This window comes from Diaphorina citri, unplaced genomic scaffold (genome assembly GCF_000475195.1).
Source record: "Diaphorina citri unplaced genomic scaffold, Diaci psyllid genome assembly version 1.1 scaffold523, whole genome shotgun sequence".
Lineage (NCBI taxonomy): Eukaryota > Metazoa > Arthropoda > Insecta > Hemiptera > Psyllidae > Diaphorina > Diaphorina citri.
This window is the reverse complement of record NW_007377957.1, coordinates 26,542-47,468: the sequence shown is the minus strand read 5'-3', so window position 1 is coordinate 47,468 and position 20,927 is coordinate 26,542. Positions and strand designations below refer to the sequence as shown.

Below are 20,927 nucleotides of genomic sequence, written 5' to 3'. Positions count from 1 at the left end.
CCTAAGAACTTTGTTTAGTCTAAACTCTAAAATAATCTTAATACAATTAGGAACTATTAGACAGACATAATTAACACGTTGACTGCTGCAAAGGCTGCGACCAGTAAGAATCCGTAAGCGAATTCTTCGATTCTTGTATGTATAGGTACTGATATGCTCAATGTTTATGTAGTAACAATGGATTATAGTCCCTAGTTGGGAGAAAACCAGCCGTTCCGAGAACGAACCTTAGTTAGTTGAATAAGTAACACCTCATAATTATCTACATTGTAGTTAAAGAAATTCCCTATGGCTATTATGCACCCCTAAAAAAGTGCACTTTTCCCCCTCATTCAATGTAAGTGCATGCACCTGCAGTATAATATTGTATGTGTACACAAGATATAGATATTTCATATTATGAAGATATTCCCTCTAGATTTCTTAGAAGAGAGGTAAGATGGAATAGATATCTAGATCTATGCCTAGAGGCATTCTTGGTATGTTACAAAGTGCAATGGTTGAAGTTTTTGACGTACAATGGTAAGAGTAAGTTGGTAAATAAAACCGGTTTCTAAGAGTACCTACCTACTAGTAATACTGGTATACAAAGGGATGTACCTAATACATTTTAGGTTTCAAAGAATCACTTTTATCAGGCTGAAAATCTGTTGTGGACATTTCAAGGAAAAACGTCCCTATGACAATCATTTCAAGGCAAAATTCTCATGATTTATATTTCTACAATTTCATGTCTACAAGTCCAAATGATGACGTCACGTCCATGTATAGGTCACGCATGAGATTTTCCTCAGATGTTTGAAATAAGGCGAGGAGGTGATTTTCTTGAGGTATTTCTGAGCAAGCGGAACGTCCTCGTACTCACTCACTTGGGTGAGTACAGGGAGCAGACCGGAGAAGACAGATTGGTTCAGACTTGGCACCAGGATGAGAGAGAATTCGGATTTTTTGGCCTGGTAGTTAGCCGTCAGTACGTGTGATGGAGTGGGTTTCACCTGAGGACGGTGGTTCAAATTTAAGTACCTAAGAATAGAAGGTGAACAGGAGGTCCTGGGATCGAATCCTAGTCGAAATATAGGTACCATGATTATGTTTAAGTAGGTATTGGCCGATCTGACTTTTTGTTTTGACTTGGTGGGGTGGAGAACTACGGCGCTCCTTGATGTAATAAAAAATAAGATTTAAAATAAGAAAAGTTGGTTCGTATTATGTAGGTAGGTAGGTTGATGGTTAATAAAAAGTAGGTAATAGGTACCTACGCAAAGGTCATAAATTCATAATTATAATTATCAACATTTTGTTGTGTGAACATAAATAAACATTAAGCAAATGTAGGTTTAAGTCAGTAAGTACAGGTAGGTATATAGGTTACCGTACCTCTTTTCACCCACATTCCCCTTCTCCTCTCTCCTTTTCTCACGATCCTCACCTTCCTTTTCCTCTCCTCTGTTCTTTTCTTTCTGCTCCTCTCTTCTGTATTCTTTCCCGTACCTCTTTTCACCCACATTCCCCTTCTCCTCTCTCCTTTTCTCACGATCCTCACCTTCCTTTTCCTCTCCTCTGTTCTTTTCTTTTTGCTCCTCTCTTCTGTATTCTTTCTTGTTGACGGTGTATTTTTCTTTCCTTCCTTTTACATTTTCAACATGAGAGCTTGCACTTGTAACATTACGTACGAAGTATTGACGTGGTAGATGAGATTAGGGTTGAGACTGTTCAAAGCTTCTTCTGAAAGATGGAAATACCTTCTTTCTAAAGGTTTTGGATGTCAATGTTTTCAGACACTTATTAATTTAAAATCTAACATTTGAAATCATGGGAAATTTCGGTGAAGAAACAAAGAGATTCTTTGACAACGGTGGATAAGATTGTAAAGAACTTTGAGGAGACAGGGGAAAAGCTTTTGACAGATACCGAAAGATTGTCATTTGAAAGATACTACAAATGTGTTGGGGACGTTATTCAACAACTAAAACAATTTGATGAAGCACTTATAATTTACATTACTTTGAAAATATACTCATAGTGCTCTATTTTTGCTCTTGTCTTAATACTCATGAAATCTGGATCACGTTTACTAAATTAAACCGAAAGATTGTCATTTGAAAGATACTACAAATGTGTTGGGGACGTTATTCAACAACTAAAACAATTTGATGAAGCACTTATAATTTAGTTTACTTTGAAAATATACTCATAGTGCTCTATTTTTGCTCTTGTCTTAATACTCATGAAATCTGTGGATCATGTTTACTAAGTTAAGTAAATAAAAATCAGTTTCCCTTCCCCCTGTCTTTCAACCGCGTCTTTAATGTGGCGAAAAATCTAGTGAAAAATATGAAATCATCAACGCCTAATGTGCTCGCTCATGATTAATGACTTTTTGATTCGACTGTTTTGTGAATTGGAAAGCTTTCTCAGAGTAAGATATCTGAATATTATTTCTGAGCATTTTGAAAAATAACATCGCTCCCTTTCAAGACTTCGGGACAGAAGCAAACTGAAAATTCCAGTTGCAACAAATGAAACGATTCATGTCTTTAGCAAGAGGTGGAAAGTACTTTCATTTTAAAATCGGTAGTTGTATTTTGACAGATTTAGAAAGCTCCTCTAGTAAAAGGGCATACTAATATTCAACTCTTCACCACATTAATGCAGTATAATACAAAGTACCTACAAACCTATCTAAGAAAAGTTAAACATATTCGTGTTTGAGGTGACTTTAAGGTACGAGTATTATCTGTATAATTTTTCAGGAGTGAAAGGATTTCACTCGCCAAGTCTTTTGTTCGCAATATCTTGGTTCCTTCAAATCAAGATGTTAAAAAATATCATGAATAATTTAGTGTTCAATAATGAAAATATTTAAAGAAGTAGGAGAGACATCAAAATTGAACTAATCAACACATTCAATTGTACGGAATTGACAAGTGCAAATACTCCAAATTTAATGCTTCTGTGATAGAAATTATTGAAAAGTTTCAACTGGAACAATAAATTGACAGAGCTCCAACTCCACTTTGAACTTTGAAGAACAAAGTGTAAAATTTGAAGAACATATAAGAGAACTTATTCTGGTTTGTGGGCATTTACTGATGTACCATCACATGAGAAGAAGAAGGACGAATATGGCATTTCACTGACCTCGATAGGTCCTCCCTCTTTCTCCTGATCGGTACAAAAATAACATAGAAAATCTAAAAAGTGAAACTACCTACACACCTTGAAAAACTTTGTTATAGATACCTAGTTACCTACGTACCAACGTATCTAAAATTTACAAATGCTATAAATTGTTCATAACCATTACCTATTATTCTACGTGGAGGCATTTGACGCAGTCTAAAAAGTGAAACTACCTACACACCTTGAAAAACTTTGTTATAGATACCTAGTTACCTACGTACCAACGTATCTAAAATTTACAAAGGCTATAAATTGTTCATAACCATTACCTATTATTCTACGTGGAGGCATTTGACGCAATAGGGAAACAATTACCTATTTAAATGTGGTACTTGTACAGAACAATAACAGAAGAAATACCATAGCCCAAACAGTAACAATCATTAGATCAAAATTATATATTTGCATATGTTTGCATTTATATGTTTGCAAATCTTGATTTAACGGACTTCTTGAAGACTTGTTGAATTGCCTACAGGTACAGAGGCTTCCGATTCATGAAATGGATATATATCTACAAAATGTATTTCCGCCACTGGCCAACCACTTCTGCAAAAGCCTCAGATATTCTGCCAATGTTTCTCTTTCCCCTCGTCCTCCTCCTCCTTCTTATTCTGCCTGACTAGTTTGCTGTCATTTCACTCCCACCGTTGTATTCTATTCTGAGAAAGCCCAATTATGTTTTATCGAATCTGTGTCCTTTTGAAAAAATATTGATGTTGTGTTTATGTCAGGCTGTCTTTCAAAATGTTATTGCTGGATTTCCGCTTCTTATGTTACTAGTCCATTCTTTGGAGAGGTCAAGTGAGAGAAACGCCTTTTCGAATTTAAGACCTCCAAAAAGGGAGATAGCTAAAATTTCGGAATAGTTATAGGTACTTTCGGTGAATACTCTATTGAGTTGAGTCAGAAGGTCAGTAAATGAAATTTCGGAATAGTTATAGGTACTTTCGGTGAATACTCCATTGAGTTGAGTCAGATGGTCAGTAAACAGGTGCATGATGGTAAAATTAACTTCAAACAAATTTGTAAAAAGAAGGAGTTCAAGGATTTTTACTCTCTAATATTATACGTAAGGATTTCAATATTTTCAACAGATAAAAGATGATCTGATAGCATTTTTTGCAGGTAGGAAAGTACATACATACCATCATCTTATTACAAAAGATAGGTGTCAAACCCGACAAATCTCACTTACCTTTCGACAGCGTTATCGTTCGAGATCCCTCAGTGGGTGACGAAATGCCACTACACGTAGCATCCCCAGACATGGCTATCTCATACTTGTGCCCCTTCTTCTCGTATACAAAACACCGGTACCTATCCTCTTCAGAAGTGGCCCTCGAGTGTTCCAGTCTTCCCACCAGATAGCGCGTCGAGCCGTCCTTCCAGTTAGCGAGACAGATAAGCTCCTCGGCTGAAATCAGAAAGTCAAAACGGTGCTGAAATTTGTGAGGACTTTGAACTTTTTGAAGATTTTTTCGGCCTTTGGACGGTGAATGAACCAGTTCCTAACGCAACAAACCACTGAACCCATTAAAGTTACAAACTTTGAGATACCGTCAGGGACGTCACCAACTACCTTCAGGTAGGCACAAAGTACCGCAGTAACAACTACACCACTGAGGTTGGTCTAATAATATTACTACCCGCCTGTGCAACTACACAGTGCACTCCTACATTCACGAGTACATACAACATAATGGTCTTTCATAAAAAGAGTAGTTACAGTTATGTCGTTTATGAATAGGGATATCATCTAGCTTTTATTCACAAATAGGAACTCGCGAACTTTCCAAGCCGTCTGTACATGAAGGTCGTGTTTATGGTAATGAATTGCCCGAAATAAATTTGCAGGGAAAAAATACAACAAAGTCCCTTACACTTCGTATGATTCATGTGAAAATTTCCCACAGTTCTAAATTTGTTCATGATTGTGTGCCATTTAAATGCCATTCATACCTAAATAGATCCTAGCTATGAATTTTCAACAGGTAGGCATGACAAACTAATAATCACCTACGTACCCAGTGCTCTATAACACCAAAGTATGGAAAAGGATTTACAATTCCATATTTCGATCTAATTCGCCCTAATTCAAAATTCTGCTTTTCCATTGGCTATTACACATGTAACATACTTTTCCATACTTTGGTGATATGAGGCACAGATATCCTTTGGTGCTAGTTTAATTCCTATGTACTCGCATAGTATACTATCGTTCCAACTTTTAATATTACCTTTGTTGTTACCTTTTCCTGATTCTTCGGTTTAGTATTGGCAATATGCTCCACTAACTGGATCAGTTGATCTTTCTTATTGGGCATACAACTGGTTTCAACTTTGACAATATCCTGTGAAACACTTGGATAAGGATCAAGTTTGGGTGTTTCTTTGATAAGAGATTCAGCTGGTTCAACTGTTCTGGTCAGCAAATAATCCATGTTAGTCAAATCGCCAAAGTATTCCATTTGAGACACGTCTTGAGGCGCTTGATGGTATCCATCATAAGTTGATTTTTCTACAAGGAATAATAACCATTTAGGTATACCTATACTTTTTTGAGATCTATTCTATTCTACCAAATTGAACACCTCTATTACTTCAGCAGAAAATGCGAAAGTATTTTGTTGATTGTGAAAAAGATCAGATATCTTATAAGTTATAAGTATCCAACTATCCACCTATCTAACTTGAATTAGTAAATAGAAGCTACAAACCTTTACTAGAGAATAAATTGGTCACCAACTCACAAGGCAGTTCAAACTTATCCCGCAACAAATTCATGTTGATTTTAAAATTGATTTTCTTGTCTTTGACCTGAACTTCTGACAACCAATATATAATGAAAATGGAAAACAAGAGAGCGAATTTCACCACAAAAATTAACATAGTTAAAAACTTGTAAAAGGAGAAATAAAATAAATAGACTGGAAAGGCAGATACTACTGAGATCTTTTTTGAAAATCTAAGACAGAATAGATCCGAAGCTCCGAAAGGCCAAGAATTTACGAATAATTTCAAGCCAACATTCTTGAGTGCAGCAAGCAAGCATGCTCAATATTAATCGAGGAGGTTCAACGTCAAAAGTAGAGCAAGAGTAATGGTGCAATGGAAGAATGAATGAACCCAAATTTAGGTACTTAGAAAAGGTCAGCTGTTCTAAGGTGAAATAAATATGTAATTGTGGAGGTAGGTACCTATACAGCTAACCATCACAAAAGTATCAGTATAAATTAAGAATTTCCTGCACTCTATCTCACACTCCCCAAATTATTCCTCACCCAGTCTGACGCAACAATTAGTCAAGTGTCACAGTTGCCCTCCAAAAACGCCTTAACGACCTGATGGCATGCTTAGTTTAAATTACTCCTTTTTTTCAAAGCTAGAGAAATTCAAAATACTTTGAAAATAGTTTAATTATTTGTGTCCCTAATGAAGTTTTTGACAGCACTCTCAACTTTTCACCCTCAAGCACGATATTTCGTTATTAAACAATTTTTTGAACGTTGGTTTGCCGTTTGCCCCTGTTTCTTTATTTGACCATGTCCCCAATGTTGTGAGCATCATTATCATGGCGTCCAAAGTCATTTATAAAAGAAAAAATAGTTTAATTATTTGTGTCCCTAATGAAGTTTTTGACAGCACTCTCAACTTTTCACCCTCAAGCACGATATTTCGTTATTAAACAATGTTTGAACGTTGGTTTGCCCCTGTTTCTTTATTTGACCATGTCCCCAATGTTGTGAGCGTCATTATCATGGCGTCCAAAGTCATTTATAAAAGAAAAGGAAAAAAAGAAAGAAATAATCATGATAAAAAACTATCTACCCATAAATACAAAAGTTCCATGTGACGTTGTGAATACTACAAAAACAGGGAAAAAGAACAATGTCTTCCATAAAGTTCGGAGAGAGAAGAGGAGTATCCGAAGACAATAATTTATATCCTGAAACCAACGACAATGTAGTCCACACCAATGAATGTAATGAAACCTCTCATCCTCTGAAGCGACTCATAAAATACAACGGGATTAAACAAAACAATACTCAACACTAATAACGTGAACAACACAGGCAAAGGACAAGATGAAAGCACAAAAGGCAAGAAGAGCACAAAGCAGAAAGAAGAAAATATTGACAAGGATTGTGACAAGAATTGAATGTTGAGAGAAAAATAAAGGAAAGATGAGAGAGGAAGAGAAAGCACAGAACTGTTTTGGAAGAAAGCCAGGTATAGATTACTAGACAGTTTCACATCTCCACTAATGGTTGGAGGGGACCAAACCTCCGCAGCGTTAACAACAATTATATTGGAAAGTCATTAATCAACCCCTCTTCCCCCTTATTCCTCAGTCTCCTTTTCCTTCCCATATTTGATCCCCTCCCCCTATTTTTTCTTCTCCTACCCATATTTGGGCCTTTTCCCCTATTTTTTCTCCTCCTACTCATGTTTGCCACCCCTCCTAACTTCTTCTTCTCTGACTCATACCTATTTGGCTTCTCTCCCCTCCACCCCAAGATATCACATTGACTTGGCGGAGAACTCTCCCCTCTCCCCACACCTTTCGACTCCCACCCCCCTTCCACCGCTTCCATAGTCCTTGATAAAATGCATTTTTAATCCCCCCCTCCCTCCTATCTTCTCTCTTGTTTTTGTGACCCCGCCCCCTCTTCAACGACTTTTAATGATGAAAGAAATGAACTGTTCTTCAGCTTTTTAATGGAGGAGGAAGAGGAGGAGGAGGAGGAGCGAGATGCGAAGATGAAGAAGAGGAGAAAAAGAAGAGGGAAGAAGAGTAAGGAGAGAGGGAGAAAATCAAGGGAAAGGAAGAGGAAAGATAAAAAAAAAGTAGAGAGAGTGACAGAGGCAATAGAGAAAGAGAACGAAAGAGAGAGAAGAAGAAGGAGGAGGATGAGGAGGTAAAATAGAAAGAAAGAGATGGTCCAAACAAAAGGATCTATAAATACTACTCACAAGTAAGTTCGAAAAGGAATATGTACAAAGAAGAAGAAGAAGGGGGGGAAAAAAGAAGGAGAAAATACACAATGAAGAGGTACAAGTTCAAGAAAGGTAATGAAGAGGTACAAAGATAGCAACGTACGAATGGTTTTCCAGTATTGATTTTCAATTAGTGCATTATTATTATTCCGTCCAGTGGAGTGGTAAGGAAACAGAGAGGACTAAAAAGTCCCGAGTAGGACGGGAAAGTCCCGAATATTACGAATAGGACTGAAAAGTTCCGAATAGAACGGAAAAGTCCGGAGTATTAAGACTGAAAATGAAAAGTTAATCATTTTCCGTGGATGTCTCAAAATTCCCGTCTAATTGCTGGAATCGATGCTTTAAAACTTTAAATATTATCGTCAGTGGAGATGTCAAATTTCCCAAATCAACGTAAAATAGATCTAGCCATCTAGGTACTTGGTTTTCGTCCTTTAGGAAGGTTTGACTGAAATGAATCAGAAGCTTTGTCAGTCAGTGGATGTGCCAAAAGTCCCAAATTTATAGACCAAAAATATCTTTTGACTTTCAATGGAAGAAGTTATAGTAGATGCCAGCCATGTTCGCGGATTTGGCGATTTTGTTCGCGGATTTGGCGATTTTGTTCGCGGATTTGGCGATTTTGTTCGCGGATTTGGCGATTTTGTTCGCGGATTTGGCGATTTTGTTCGCGGATTTGGCGATTTTGTTCGCGGATTTGGCGATTTTGTTCGCGGATTTGGCGATTTTGTTCGCGGATTTGGCGATTTTGTTCGCGGATTTGGCGATTTTGTTCGCGGATTTGGCGATTATGGTCGCGGATTTGGCGATTTTGTTCGAGGATTTTGCTATTATGTTCGCGGATTTGGCAATTATGTTCGCGGATTCGCGTCCCGAATCGACATTTTGGATATTTGGCAAGTCTACCTATAGGATAAGGAAAGTAAAAATGTGAGGAAAATAAAGAATGTGTGAAGTAGCATGTGTGACAGATGGCAATGAAGAAAATGAGAGAGAGAGAGATTGAGAGAGAGAGAGAGAGAGGGAGAGAGAAAGAGGGGGGAGAGGGAGGGAGAGAGAGAGCTCTTCACATAATTACCTCAAGTTTTAACGACAGGGGAAAATGGAGAAAGACAGAGATGGAGAGATGAGTGCACTTTTCATTATGAAGGAGAAAGAAAATGATAGGATGGCAGAAACGTGAGAGAGAGAGAGAGGTTAGGGGGGATGCACCCCTAAAAAAGTGCACTTTTCCCCCTCATTCAATGTAAGTGCATGCACCTGCAGTATAATATTGTATGTGTACACAAGATATTTCATATTATGAAGATATTCCCTCTAGATTTCTTAGAAGAGAGGTAAGATGGAATAGATATCTAGATCTATGCCTAGAGGTATTCTTGGTATGTTACAATATGCAATGGTTGAAGTTTTTGACGTACAATGGTAAGAGTAAGTTGGTAAATAAAACCGGTTTCTAAGAGTACCTACCTACTAGTAATACTAGTATACAAAGGTATGTACCTAATACATTTCAGGTTTCAAAGAATCACTTTTACCTATCAGGCTAAAAATCTGTTGTGGACATTTCAAGGAAAAACGTCCCTATGACAATCATTTCAAGGTAAAATTCTCATGATTTATATTTCTACAATTTCATGTTTACAAGTCCAAATGATGACGTCACGTCCATGTATAGGTCACGCATGAGATTTTCCTCAGATGTTTGAAATAAGGCGAGGAGGTGATTTTCTTGACGTATTTCTGAGCAAGCGGAACGTCCTCGTACTCACTCACTTGGGTGAGTACAGGGAGTAGACCGGAGAAGACAGATTGGTTCAGACTTGGCACCAGGATGAGAGAGAATTCGGATTTCTTGGCCTGGTAGTTAGCCGTCAGTACGTGTGATGGAGTGGGTTTCACCTGAGGACGGTGGTTCAAATTTAAGTAAGAATAGAAGGTGAACAGGAGGTCTTGGGATCGAATCCTAGTCGAAATATACCATATTATGTTTAAGTATTGGTCGACACTTCGTATGATTCATGTGAAAATTTCCCACAGTTCTAAATTTGTTCATGATTGTGTGCCATTTAAATGCCATTCATACCTAAATAGATCCTAGCTATGAATTTTCAACAGGTAGGCATGACAAACTAATAATCACCTACGTACCCAGATATCCTTTGGTGCTTGTTTAATTCCTATGTACTCGCATAGTAAGAAAATAGAAGAAGTGAAACCTCATCAAAGAGGAAGAAGGAGGAGAAGAGGAAGGAAAAGGAAGGGAGGGAGGAGGGAAAGAGAAGGAAATATTAGAAAGGCCACTCGAAGGAATAGAGAGAGAGAAGAGATCATGATTTTTATTAGAACAATGCATTTCCTTTTAAATCTAGAGGGAAAGAGAGAGAGAGAGAGAGGGAGAGAGAGATGATAGAGGAGAGAAGAAGAAGGAAAAGAAAGGGATAGAAAGTTGAGAGAGGACAAATGCAGTTCTAGGGAACAGATAGGTAAGGGTGAGGGAGAGCGGGAAAAATGCAGATAAAAGGTACAGATTGTTGTAGGAAGTTTACAAAAGAGGAGGAGGAGAAGAAGAAGAAGAAGAAGAAGAAGAAGAAGAAGAAGAAGAAGAGAGAGAGAGAGAGGAGGGGGAATTTCCTATACACAAAAGAGGAAGTGGAGATAAAGGAAGGGGTGGTAATTTCTACCGTGTATTGCGTAAGGTAAAGGATTATCATGCAATATGCAGAAATGTGCAGTGTAGTGAAGAGTGCAGTGAGGGTGTGCAGTGCATAATATGAGTGCATACTTATGAGTAGGGGTGGAGAGGATAAGGAGGGGAGTAGGCGGGAGAAAAGGTTGGCAGGGGGGATGCACAAGGGGACAGGCCGGAAGGGAGTGTAATTTGAGAGGACATAGAGGGAAACAGGGGTGCATGGGGGTAAGCGTGATCTTAAAGATTTCTAACATTCCTCTCCTCTCCTCTCTTTTCTCAACTTCCTATTCTAATACCACTCTCTCTTTCGCTCTCTCTCTCTCTCTCTCCCTTTCTCTCTCTCTTTTTCGCCCTACTCCTCACGGGCCTCGCTCCCTCCTCAAAAGTTATTTTTTATTTCTCCTATCCCATATCTCATCTTTCTTCCCCTCCTTTCCCGGTACAATAATATCCCCTCTTCTATTCTATTTCACTTTAACCTACCTCTCCCGCTCCTCTTCTCCAACAGAAACCTATCACTAGACTCCCCTTTTCTCCTATTACACTCTCATCTGCCTTTTCCCCTTCTTTCTGTTATAATTTCCCCCCCTTCTATTCTATACTGGATAGGAGGAGGAAAATCCCCCCCCCTCCCCCTTCAAAACCCACCTCAACTTTCATCCTACCGTTTCAACTCATTATAATTATGCAACGCCTTCCCTTCCCCTCTCCTCTTTGCAATGGAAGAATGAATGAACCCAAATTTAGGTACTTAGAAAAGGTCAGCTGTTCTAAGGTGAAATAAATATGTAATTGTGGAGGTAGGTACCTATACAGCTAACCATCACGGATAGGAGGAGGGAAACCCCCCCCCCCTCCCCCTTCCAAACCTACCTCAACTTTCATCCTACCGTTTCAACTCATTATATGCAACGCCTTCCCTTCCCCTCTCCTCTTCAACTCTCGAATTTCCCCTCCTTCTCCTATTCTGCTGCAACTTCTCCTCCTGATTCATAGAAAGAATTGTAGAAAATGTACGAGATTACTTTCAAAGCCAATGTGCAACAGTAAGAGAATCTGTAGATCTTACTCATCAAGCTCCCACATATTCTTTAGAATCGTCACTGGTGACACTCTGACGTCTTATCCTACGAACATTATACTTGAGTACAATATCCTATATTCTACTTGAAATCAAATATCTTGTCATTGAGCTCCTCTACAATTCTTTGCTTCTCTTCTTCTCCATTTTCTACTTTCTTCTTTGTCTGATGGTTTTTTCATCCCGCTTTTTCTCCGTCATTAGATCGTTATATTATAGTTTCGTCTCTCTGTCGGTTTCTGTTTTCACCGATGTGTTCTCACTCTCTCCCTCCTTCCCTTTCTCTCTCTTCCTCCCTTTCTCTACATCTCTCTGACAATGTGTTGACGGTGTATTTTTCTTTCCTTCCTTTTACATTTTCAACATGAGAGCTTGCACTTGTAACATTACGTACGAAGTATTGACGTGGCAGATGAGATTAGGGTTTAGACTGTTCAAAGCTTCTTCTGAAATACCTTCTTTCTAAAGGTTTTGGATGTCAATGTTTTCAGACACTTATTAATTTAAAATCTAGCATTTGAAATCATGGGAAATTTCGGTGAAGAAACAAAGAGATTCTTTGAAAACGGTGGATAAGATTGTAAAGAACTTTGAGGATACAGGGGAAAAGCTTTTGACAGATACCGAAAGATTGTCATTTGAAAGATACTACAAATGTGTTGGGGACGTTATTCAACAACTAAAACAATTTGATGAAGCACTTATAATTTAGTTTACTTTGAAAATATACTCATAGTGCTCTATTTTTGCTCTTGTCTTAATACTCATGAAATCTGTGGATCATGTTTACTAAGTTAAGTAAATAAAAATCAGTTTCCCTTCCCCCTGTCTTTCAACCGCGTCTTTAATGTGGCGAAAAATCTAGTGAAAAATATGAAATCATCAACGCCTAATGTGCTCGCTCATGATTAATGACTTTTTGATTCGACTGTTTTGTGAATTGGAAAGCTTTCTCAGAGTAAGATATCTGAATATTATTTCTGAGCATTTTGAAAAATAACATCGCTCCCTTTCAAGACTTCGGGACAGAAGCAAACTGAAAATTCCAGTTGCAACAAATGAAACGATTCATGTCTTTAGCAAGAGGTGGAAAGTACTTTCATTTTAAAATCGGTAGTTGTATTTTGACAGATTTAGAAAGCTCCTCTAGTAAAAGGGCATACTAATATTCAACTCTTCACCACATTAATGCAGTATAATACAAAGTACCTACAAACCTATCTAAGAAAAGTTAAACATATTCGTGTTTGAGGTGACTTTAAGGTACGAGTATTATCTGTATAATTTTTCAGGAGTGAAAGGATTTCACTCGCCAAGTCTTTTGTTCGCAATATCTTGGTTCCTTCAAATCAAGATGTTAAAAAATATCATGAATAATTTAGTGTTCAATAATGAAAATATTTAAAGAAGTAGGAGAGACATCAAAATTGAATTAATCAACACATTCAATTGTACGGAATTGACAAGTGCAAATCCTCCAAATTTAATGTTTCTGTGATTGAAATTATTGAAAAGTTTCAACTGGAACAATAAATTGACAGAGCTCCAACTCCACTTTGAAGAACAAAGTGTAAAATTTGAAGAACATAATATTATAGGTAAGAGAACTTATTCTGGTTTGTGGACATTTACTGATGTACCATCACATGAGAAGAAGAAGGACGAATATGGCATTTCACTGACCTCGATAGGTCCTCCCTCTTTCTCCTGATCGGTACAAAAATAACATAGAAAATCTAAAAAGTGAAACTACCTACACACCTTGAAAAACTTTGTTATAGATACCTAGTTACCTACGTACCAACGTATCTAAAATTTACAAAGGCTATAAATTGTTCATAACCATTACCTATTATTCTACGTGGAGGCATTTGACGCAAAAACATTATTCGGTCATAACATAAATGTTAAAAACTCATTATTATTACTTTCGAAAAAAAAGGTTATCTTTTGTTGTTCGCTGCAAACTCTGGCTAAATGCCATCATAATAGCCACGAGGCAAATGCTTTGGCTTCTTATGTTACTAGTCCATTCTTTGGAGAGGTCAAGTGAGAGAAACGCCTTTTCGAATTTAAGACCTCCAAAAAGGGAGATAGCTGAAATTTCGGAATAGTTATAGGTACTTTCGGTGAATACTCCATTGAGTTGAGTCAGATGGTCAGTAAACAATCTGGAATTATTATAAGAAACAACCCCTCCAACTCCTGATTTCTTAACGTCAATGACGATACTAAGACAAAAAGTCTGAGATTCTTCTTGGTGAATAATGAAAAGCTCAAAATAATGAAAGAACGAAATGATGATGAAGAAAAGACAAAAATAAGATAAAGAATCTGGTTTACCTACAGTGGGTAGATAGAAACAAGAGAAATATCAAGAAGTAAACAGAACAAGAAATGAGAAAAAAGAGTAGAGATGTAAAAATAGAAAATAGGTAAGCTTCGAGTTAGGAAATTATTCTTAGAAGAAGAAAAAAATAGACGAAGAGCAAGGAAAGAAAGTATAAGCAAAGCACAGGACGGAGAGGACGAAAAAGAAAGGAAAAGAAGTAGAGAGAAAAAGAAGAAGAGGAAGAAAAAGAAAAAATAACTTATTTTATGGTCAGCTGCAAAATCCCTATGGATATAATCGAGATCGTGTTCAGACTTGATTACCAACACTGGAGGAGGAAGAAAGAAGAAGGAAAAAAAGGAGGGAGAGAAGGAAATGAAATGAGTGGTAAGCTTCGAGTTAGGAAATTATTCTTAGAAGAAGAAAAAAATAGACGAAGAGCAAGGAAAGAAAGTATAAGCAAAGCACAGGACGAAGAAGACGAAAAAGAAAGGAAAAGAAGTAGAGAGAAAAAGAAGAAGAGGAAGAGAAAGAAAAAATAACTTATTTTATGGTCAGCTGCAAAATCCCTATGGATATAATCGAGATCGTGTTCAGACTTGATTACCAAGACTGGAGGAGGAAGAAAGGAGAAGGAGAAAAAGGAGGGAGAGAAGGAAACGAAATGAGAATAAGAGGAACAAAAAGAAGAAAAGGAGAAGTAGAAGAAGGATAACGTGCAAAAGACAAGAGAAACAAGTTTGTTTGAAAACAACAAGCAACATCGAAATCAGGAGAAAAAGGGACTCCATCAGAAACAGTAGAAAAGTGCAAGGATTGTATTATTACCAGCAAAAGATCAAACGGCTGCTATAATTTAGAAGATAATGATAAGTATTACCTGATGCTAATTGAAGACTATAAAAAAGAATGGGTGAAAGTTGAAAATTAGAGGTCTGAGAAAAACACCTCAAATTCCCTTAAAGTTTTTACTTTCTCTCCAAGAGAAGCAAGGTATTCATTACACACCAACAACTGAGATGTTACAAAAAGTATATCTTCAAAGGGTTTTCTAGCAACGTATGATATTTAAATCGACAAGTTCCACCGGAAATCTCATTCCGGTGAATCATTTTACTCCGTATTTCCGTATTAGCATCAATCTCTTTCAACTTTTTCCCCGTCATTCACTCGTTTCCGCCGTCCGTCACAAAAGAACAAAGAAAATTGTAACTAAAAGAGAGCCCTCAGAGAAAAAGGGACTCCATCAGAAACAGTAGAAAAGTGCAAGGATTGTATTATTACCAGCAAAAGATCAAACGGCTGCTATAATTTAGATTATTTAGAAGATAAAGATAAGTATTACCTGATGCTAATTGAAGACTATGAAAAAGAATGGGTGAAAGTTGAAAATTAGAAGTCTGAGAAAAACACCTCAAATTCCTTTAAAGTTTTAAAGTTTTTACTTTCTCTCCAAGAGAAGCAAGGTATTCATTACACACCTACAACTGAGATGTTACAAAAAGAATATCTTCAAAGGGTTTTCTAGCAACGTATGATATTTAAATCGACAAGTTCCACCGGAAATCGCATTCCGGTGAATCATTTTACTCTGTATTTCCGTATTAGCATCAATCTCTTTCAACTTTTTCCCCGTCCGTCACTCATTTCCGCCGTCCGTCACAAAAGAACAAAGAAAATTGTAACTAAAAGAGAGCCCTCGTAGAAAGGTATACCGTGGAAAATACTAATAGCTCCTACAATGGACAATGACCCCAAACCTAACAAAGCAAGGGTTACACCATTATTCCCTTGTACGTAAACAAATTCCTTTTGTTTATCACTAAACACATGCAGGAACATAAAATGGCGGAGAAAATGTACCTGAGAACAAAAGAGAAGGACATTTGGGAAGAAAATGATGGTGGAAGGGAGATGTGAAGAGAAAAGAACAAGAGGGAAAACAAAAGAAATAGATCTCCTGTATATTTTTACCGACTCTCCTGTAAAGAACATCATGGAAACACTGAACTACCTACCTTATACAAATATAGTATACATACTTGTTACCTATGCTGAGGGTACAAGGCAGTAATTTTTCATTGGGTTAGAAAGGTTGACATGAGGAGCATTGTGGCTATTTGCAAAGGTCCAAGTGATGAAAATACATCCGGAGAAACTGATGAATGGAATATAATACAAAACCGTATGTCTGCCTCTACTAAGGCATTTCTCAGGCTCGGGACTTAGAAAAATTTTCATTTTATTTATTTTTTCAAATACGTATTCCGCAAGTGTAATAGAAAATCGTGTGATGTTCACACCAGATTTTTTGTTTTGACTTGGTGGGGCGGAGAACTACGGCGCTCCTTGATGTAATAAAAAATAAGATTTAAAATAATAAAAGTTGGTTCATAGGTAGGTAGGTTGATGGTTAATAAAAAGTAGGTAATATGTACGCAAAGGTCATAAATTCATAATTATAATTATCAACATTTTGTTGTGTGAACATAAATAAACATTAGCAAATGTAGGTATAAGTCAGTAAGTACAGGTAGGTAGGTTACTACTTACTTAATGGTCTAGGAACTCGCGAACTTTCCAAGCCGTCTGTACATGAAGGTCGTGTTTATGGTAATGAATTGCCCGAAATAAATTTGCAGGGAAAAAACACAACAAAGTCCCTTACACTTCGTTCGATTCATGTGAAAATTTCCCACAGTTCTAAATTTGTTCATGATTGTGTGCCATTTAAATGCCATTCATACCTAAATAGATCCTAGCTATGAATTTTCAACAGGTAGGCATGACAAACTAATAATCACCTACGTACCCAGTGCTCTATAACACCAAAGTATGGAAAAGGATTTACAATTCCATATTTCGATCTAATTCGCCCTAATTCAAAATTCTGCTTTTCCATTGGCTATTACACATGTAACATACTTTTCCATACTTTGGTGATATGAGGCACAGATATCCTTTGGTGCTAGTTTAATTCCTATGTACTCGCATAGTATACTATCGTTCCAACTTTTAATATTACCTTTGTTGTTACCTTTTCCTGATTCTTCGGTTTAGTATTGGCAATATGCTCCACTAACTGGATCAATCGATCTTTCTTATTGGGCATACAACTGGTTTCAACGTTGACAATATCCTGTGAAACACTTGGATAAGGATCAAGTTTGGGTGTTTCTTTGATAAGAGGTTCAGCTGGTTCAGATCGTTCCAACTTTTAATATTACCTTTGTTGTTACCTTTTCCTGATTCTTCGGTTTAGTATTGGCAATATGCTCCACTAACTGGATCAGTTGATCTTTCTTATTGGGCATACAACTGGTTTCAACTTTGACAATATCCTGTGAAACACTTGGATAAGGATCAAGTTTGGGTGTTTCTTTGATAAGAGATTCAGCTGGTTCAAACACATGCAGGAACATAAAATGGCGGAGAAAATGTACCTGAGAACAAAAGAGAAGGACATTTGGGAAGAAAATGATGGTGGAAGGGAGCTGTGAAGAGAAAAGAACAAGAGGGAAAACAAAAGAAATAGATCTCCTGTATATTTTTACAAAAACTCTCCTGTAAAGAACATCATGGAAACACTGAACTACCTACCTTATACAAATATAGTATACATACTTGTTACCTATGTATGCTGAGGGTACAAGGCAGTAATTTTTCATTAGGTTAGAAAGGTTGACATGAGGAGCATTGTGGCTATTTGCAAAGGCAAAGGTCCAAGTGATGAAAATACATCCGGAGAAACTGATGAATGGAATATAATACAAAACCGTATGTCTGCCTCTACTAAGGCATTTCGAGAAACATGTTCCCTTAGAAGATCCAATAGTCCTATGCTCAATTTAGACATCAACAAGTACACCGAGGAGTTGCCAACATTATTGTGGGTATTAGGCCAAAGGAATCCAGGAAGATGCCACCGTCAGACAAAACGACAAACCTGGCTGAGGAGAACAAAACCATCTTTTGTGTTCACAATAATTCACAAATAGATTCCTTTGAGTTGAAGGCAAACAAGATTTCCAGCTAATCCTTTTGTGATAATTTTCGACGAAACTTCGCAAACGTACCTCTTTTCACCCACATTCCCCTTCTCCTCTCTCCTTTTCTCACGATCCTCACCTTCCTTTTCCTCTCCTCTGTTCTTTTCTTTTTGCTCCTCTCTTCTGTATTCTTTCTTTCCTCTCTCCTTCCCTCTGTTTCGTCGTCTCTTATACCAATTAATATTCAGCCGAATTTGCATGTCTCACGTTATCACGTCTTAGATGGGAGTCTCAGAAGGACATTCTTCCTTCATTAATATTCAGCCGAATTTGCATGTCTCACGTTATCACGTCTTAGATGGGAGTCTCAGAAGGACATTCTTCCTTCTGTGTGTGTGTGTGACTGAGTCTTCGTCTTGATCAAATTAGTCCTTTATACCTTTAATGAGAAACAGGCTACCACCCCTCCCTTCCTTCTCCCACGCTTCCCGTGTTCTGTCCCAACTTTTGAGTAACCCCGCTCCTCCCTTTTCTTCCCTCATCTTTGGATTTCGTGTATTCTCTTTTCTTCTTCGCCGACGGAATTGCGTGACGTCCTTATTAATGTGATACAGAATAAGAGAGACACACAGGAGGAGGAGGAGAGAGAGAGAGAGAGAGAGGGAATAAGGTAGGGGAGCAGAAGGAGGGAGAGATGAAGGGAGAGTAGTATGGTTGGGAGGAGAGACATGGAGGGAAAAGGGAAGAGGCAGATACATATAAGGTAAATATAATGAGAAGGAGAAGAGGGAGGGCGAGAGATATAGGGATGGAGCTGCAAAAAGGAAGTGAAACGAGGAAAGTCGAAGGATGGAAGGGGTTTATAGTGAGAAGCAGGGAAGATGAAGATAGGAGGGAGATATAAAATAGGAGAAGAAGAGGAAGAGTGAGAAAGAGGGAAGAGATGAGACTGAGAGAGCCAGGAACAAGCAAGAGAAGAGGAAGAGGAAGAGAGAGAGAGAGAGAGAGAGAGAGAAAGAGAGCAATAGGAAAGGTGAAGAGAGAGAAAGTGGGGTGTACAGAGACAGGAATGAAAAGAGGGAAATAAAATTAGGGAGGGAGAAAAGAAGGAAGAGGTATTGAGGAAAGGGAATTATAAAGGAGAGAGACTTTTCAGAGAGATGTGAATAATATTATGCTTGACGCGTTGTCTAATACTTGTCATTATCAAGGTGAGTCGAGTCGAAATAAGTGGCGCAGTCGGAGATTGTCTCCAAAATTGTGTCTTCCTAAGAACAGTAATCTCCAGAATCTCTTATAATGAAAACGACAAATTTAATGGGTTACCAACTTACCAACGTAGTTGGGTACTGGAAGAAATACTAAGTAGGGAAACAATTACCTATTTAAATGTGGTACTTGTACAGAACAATAACAGAAGAAATACCATAGCCCAAACAGTAACAATCATTAGAACAAAATTACCATTTATAAGTTTGCAAATCTCGATTTAACGGACTTCTTGAAGACTTGTTGAATTGCCTACAGGTACAAAGGCTTCCGATTAATCAAATGGATATGTATCTACAAAATGTATTTCCGCCACTGGCCAACCACTTCTGCAAAAGCCTCAGATATTCTGCCAATGTTTCTCTTTTTCCTCGTCGTCCTCCTCCTCCTCCTCCTCCTCCTCCTCCTTCTTCTTATTCTGCCTGACTAGTTTGCTGTCATTTCACTCCCACCGTTCTATTCTATTCTGAGAAAGCCCAATTATGTTTTATCGAATCTGTGTCCTTTTGAAAAAATATAATATTGATGTTGTGTTTATGTCAGGCTGTCTTTCAAAATGTTATTGCTGGATTTCTACATTATGTATGCTCCATTAAAACTCGAAACTTCCCCAGAACCACGGCAAAGTTATTTTCTGCTATCTATAAGCAAGCTTTGACTAAACCCCCCCCCCACCTACGGTTCCGATAATTATTAACCTGCAGATAGAGGGAAAATAGTTGGAATTATCGACTCCCTGAATAATTCTGCTCCTGTGTTTCCTAATAATAGAATCTAAGTATAGGGATGGTATGGTATGCAGATTGAGGAAACTTCCTGTCATTTCACTCCCACCGTTGTATTCTATTCTGAGAAAGCCCAATTATGTTTTATCGAATCTGTGTCCTTTTGAAAAAATATTGATTTTGTGTTTATGTCAGGCTGTCTTTCAAAATGTTATTGCTGGATTTCTTACCGCGTTGGTGGTGGTATTCCAGATTTAGATTAACCGTTATCGCGTTAACCATTAGTTAATTCACTGATTATTACTTAGATTACAGATTAGGTAGGTATATTCATAGATTCATCTGAGGTCATGATTTTGTAGGATCAGTGCAGCAATGGTTAGTGGTTGGTCATTCACCCGTAGTTTTTTATTTGTTTTAATGTTTTGCCTTCCATTTTTACCCCTCCTTTGTTAAAATTTCCAAGGCACTACTTACACGCAGCTTCCGAGTTGGTGTCGGCACACGCTTGATATTTGAGTAACAGTCTTGAATCTTCTTTGACGCAAAAACATTATTCGGTCATAACATAAATGTTAAAAACTCATTATTATTACTTTCGAAAAAAAAGGTTATCTTTTGTTGTTCGCTGCAAACTCTGGCTAAATGCCAT

General features: G+C 37.6%; 2 protein-coding genes across 2 annotated transcripts in view; both read right to left on the bottom strand.

The window, feature by feature from the left end:
* Positions 1 to 4,337, bottom strand: part of LOC103509729 — a 20,327-nt gene extending 15,990 nt beyond the window's left edge. Inside the window, exons 1-2 of the mRNA XM_026824006.1 lie at positions 4,332 to 4,337; positions 760 to 995 (exon numbers count right to left, since the gene is read on the bottom strand). Coding sequence (XP_026679807.1) covers positions 760 to 995; positions 4,332 to 4,337 — 242 coding nt within the window. The remainder of the gene's footprint in view (positions 1 to 759; positions 996 to 4,331) is intronic.
* LOC113467679 lies at positions 4,167 to 20,927 on the bottom strand. Its single transcript, XM_026824004.1, has 3 exons — positions 20,912 to 20,927; positions 20,753 to 20,809; positions 4,167 to 4,600 (listed from the first exon to the last, which is right to left on the bottom strand). Exons 1-3 carry the CDS (start codon positions 20,925 to 20,927, stop codon positions 4,374 to 4,376), a joined length of 300 nt encoding a protein of 99 aa, XP_026679805.1. The 3' UTR covers positions 4,167 to 4,373.

Coding starts and splice junctions, on each gene's coding strand:
- LOC113467679 (XM_026824004.1), bottom strand. Junction 4,601..20,752: donor CACCAACTCGGAAGCTGCGT/GTAAGTAGTGCC, acceptor TTCTGATTTCAG/CCGAGGAGCTTATCTGTCTC.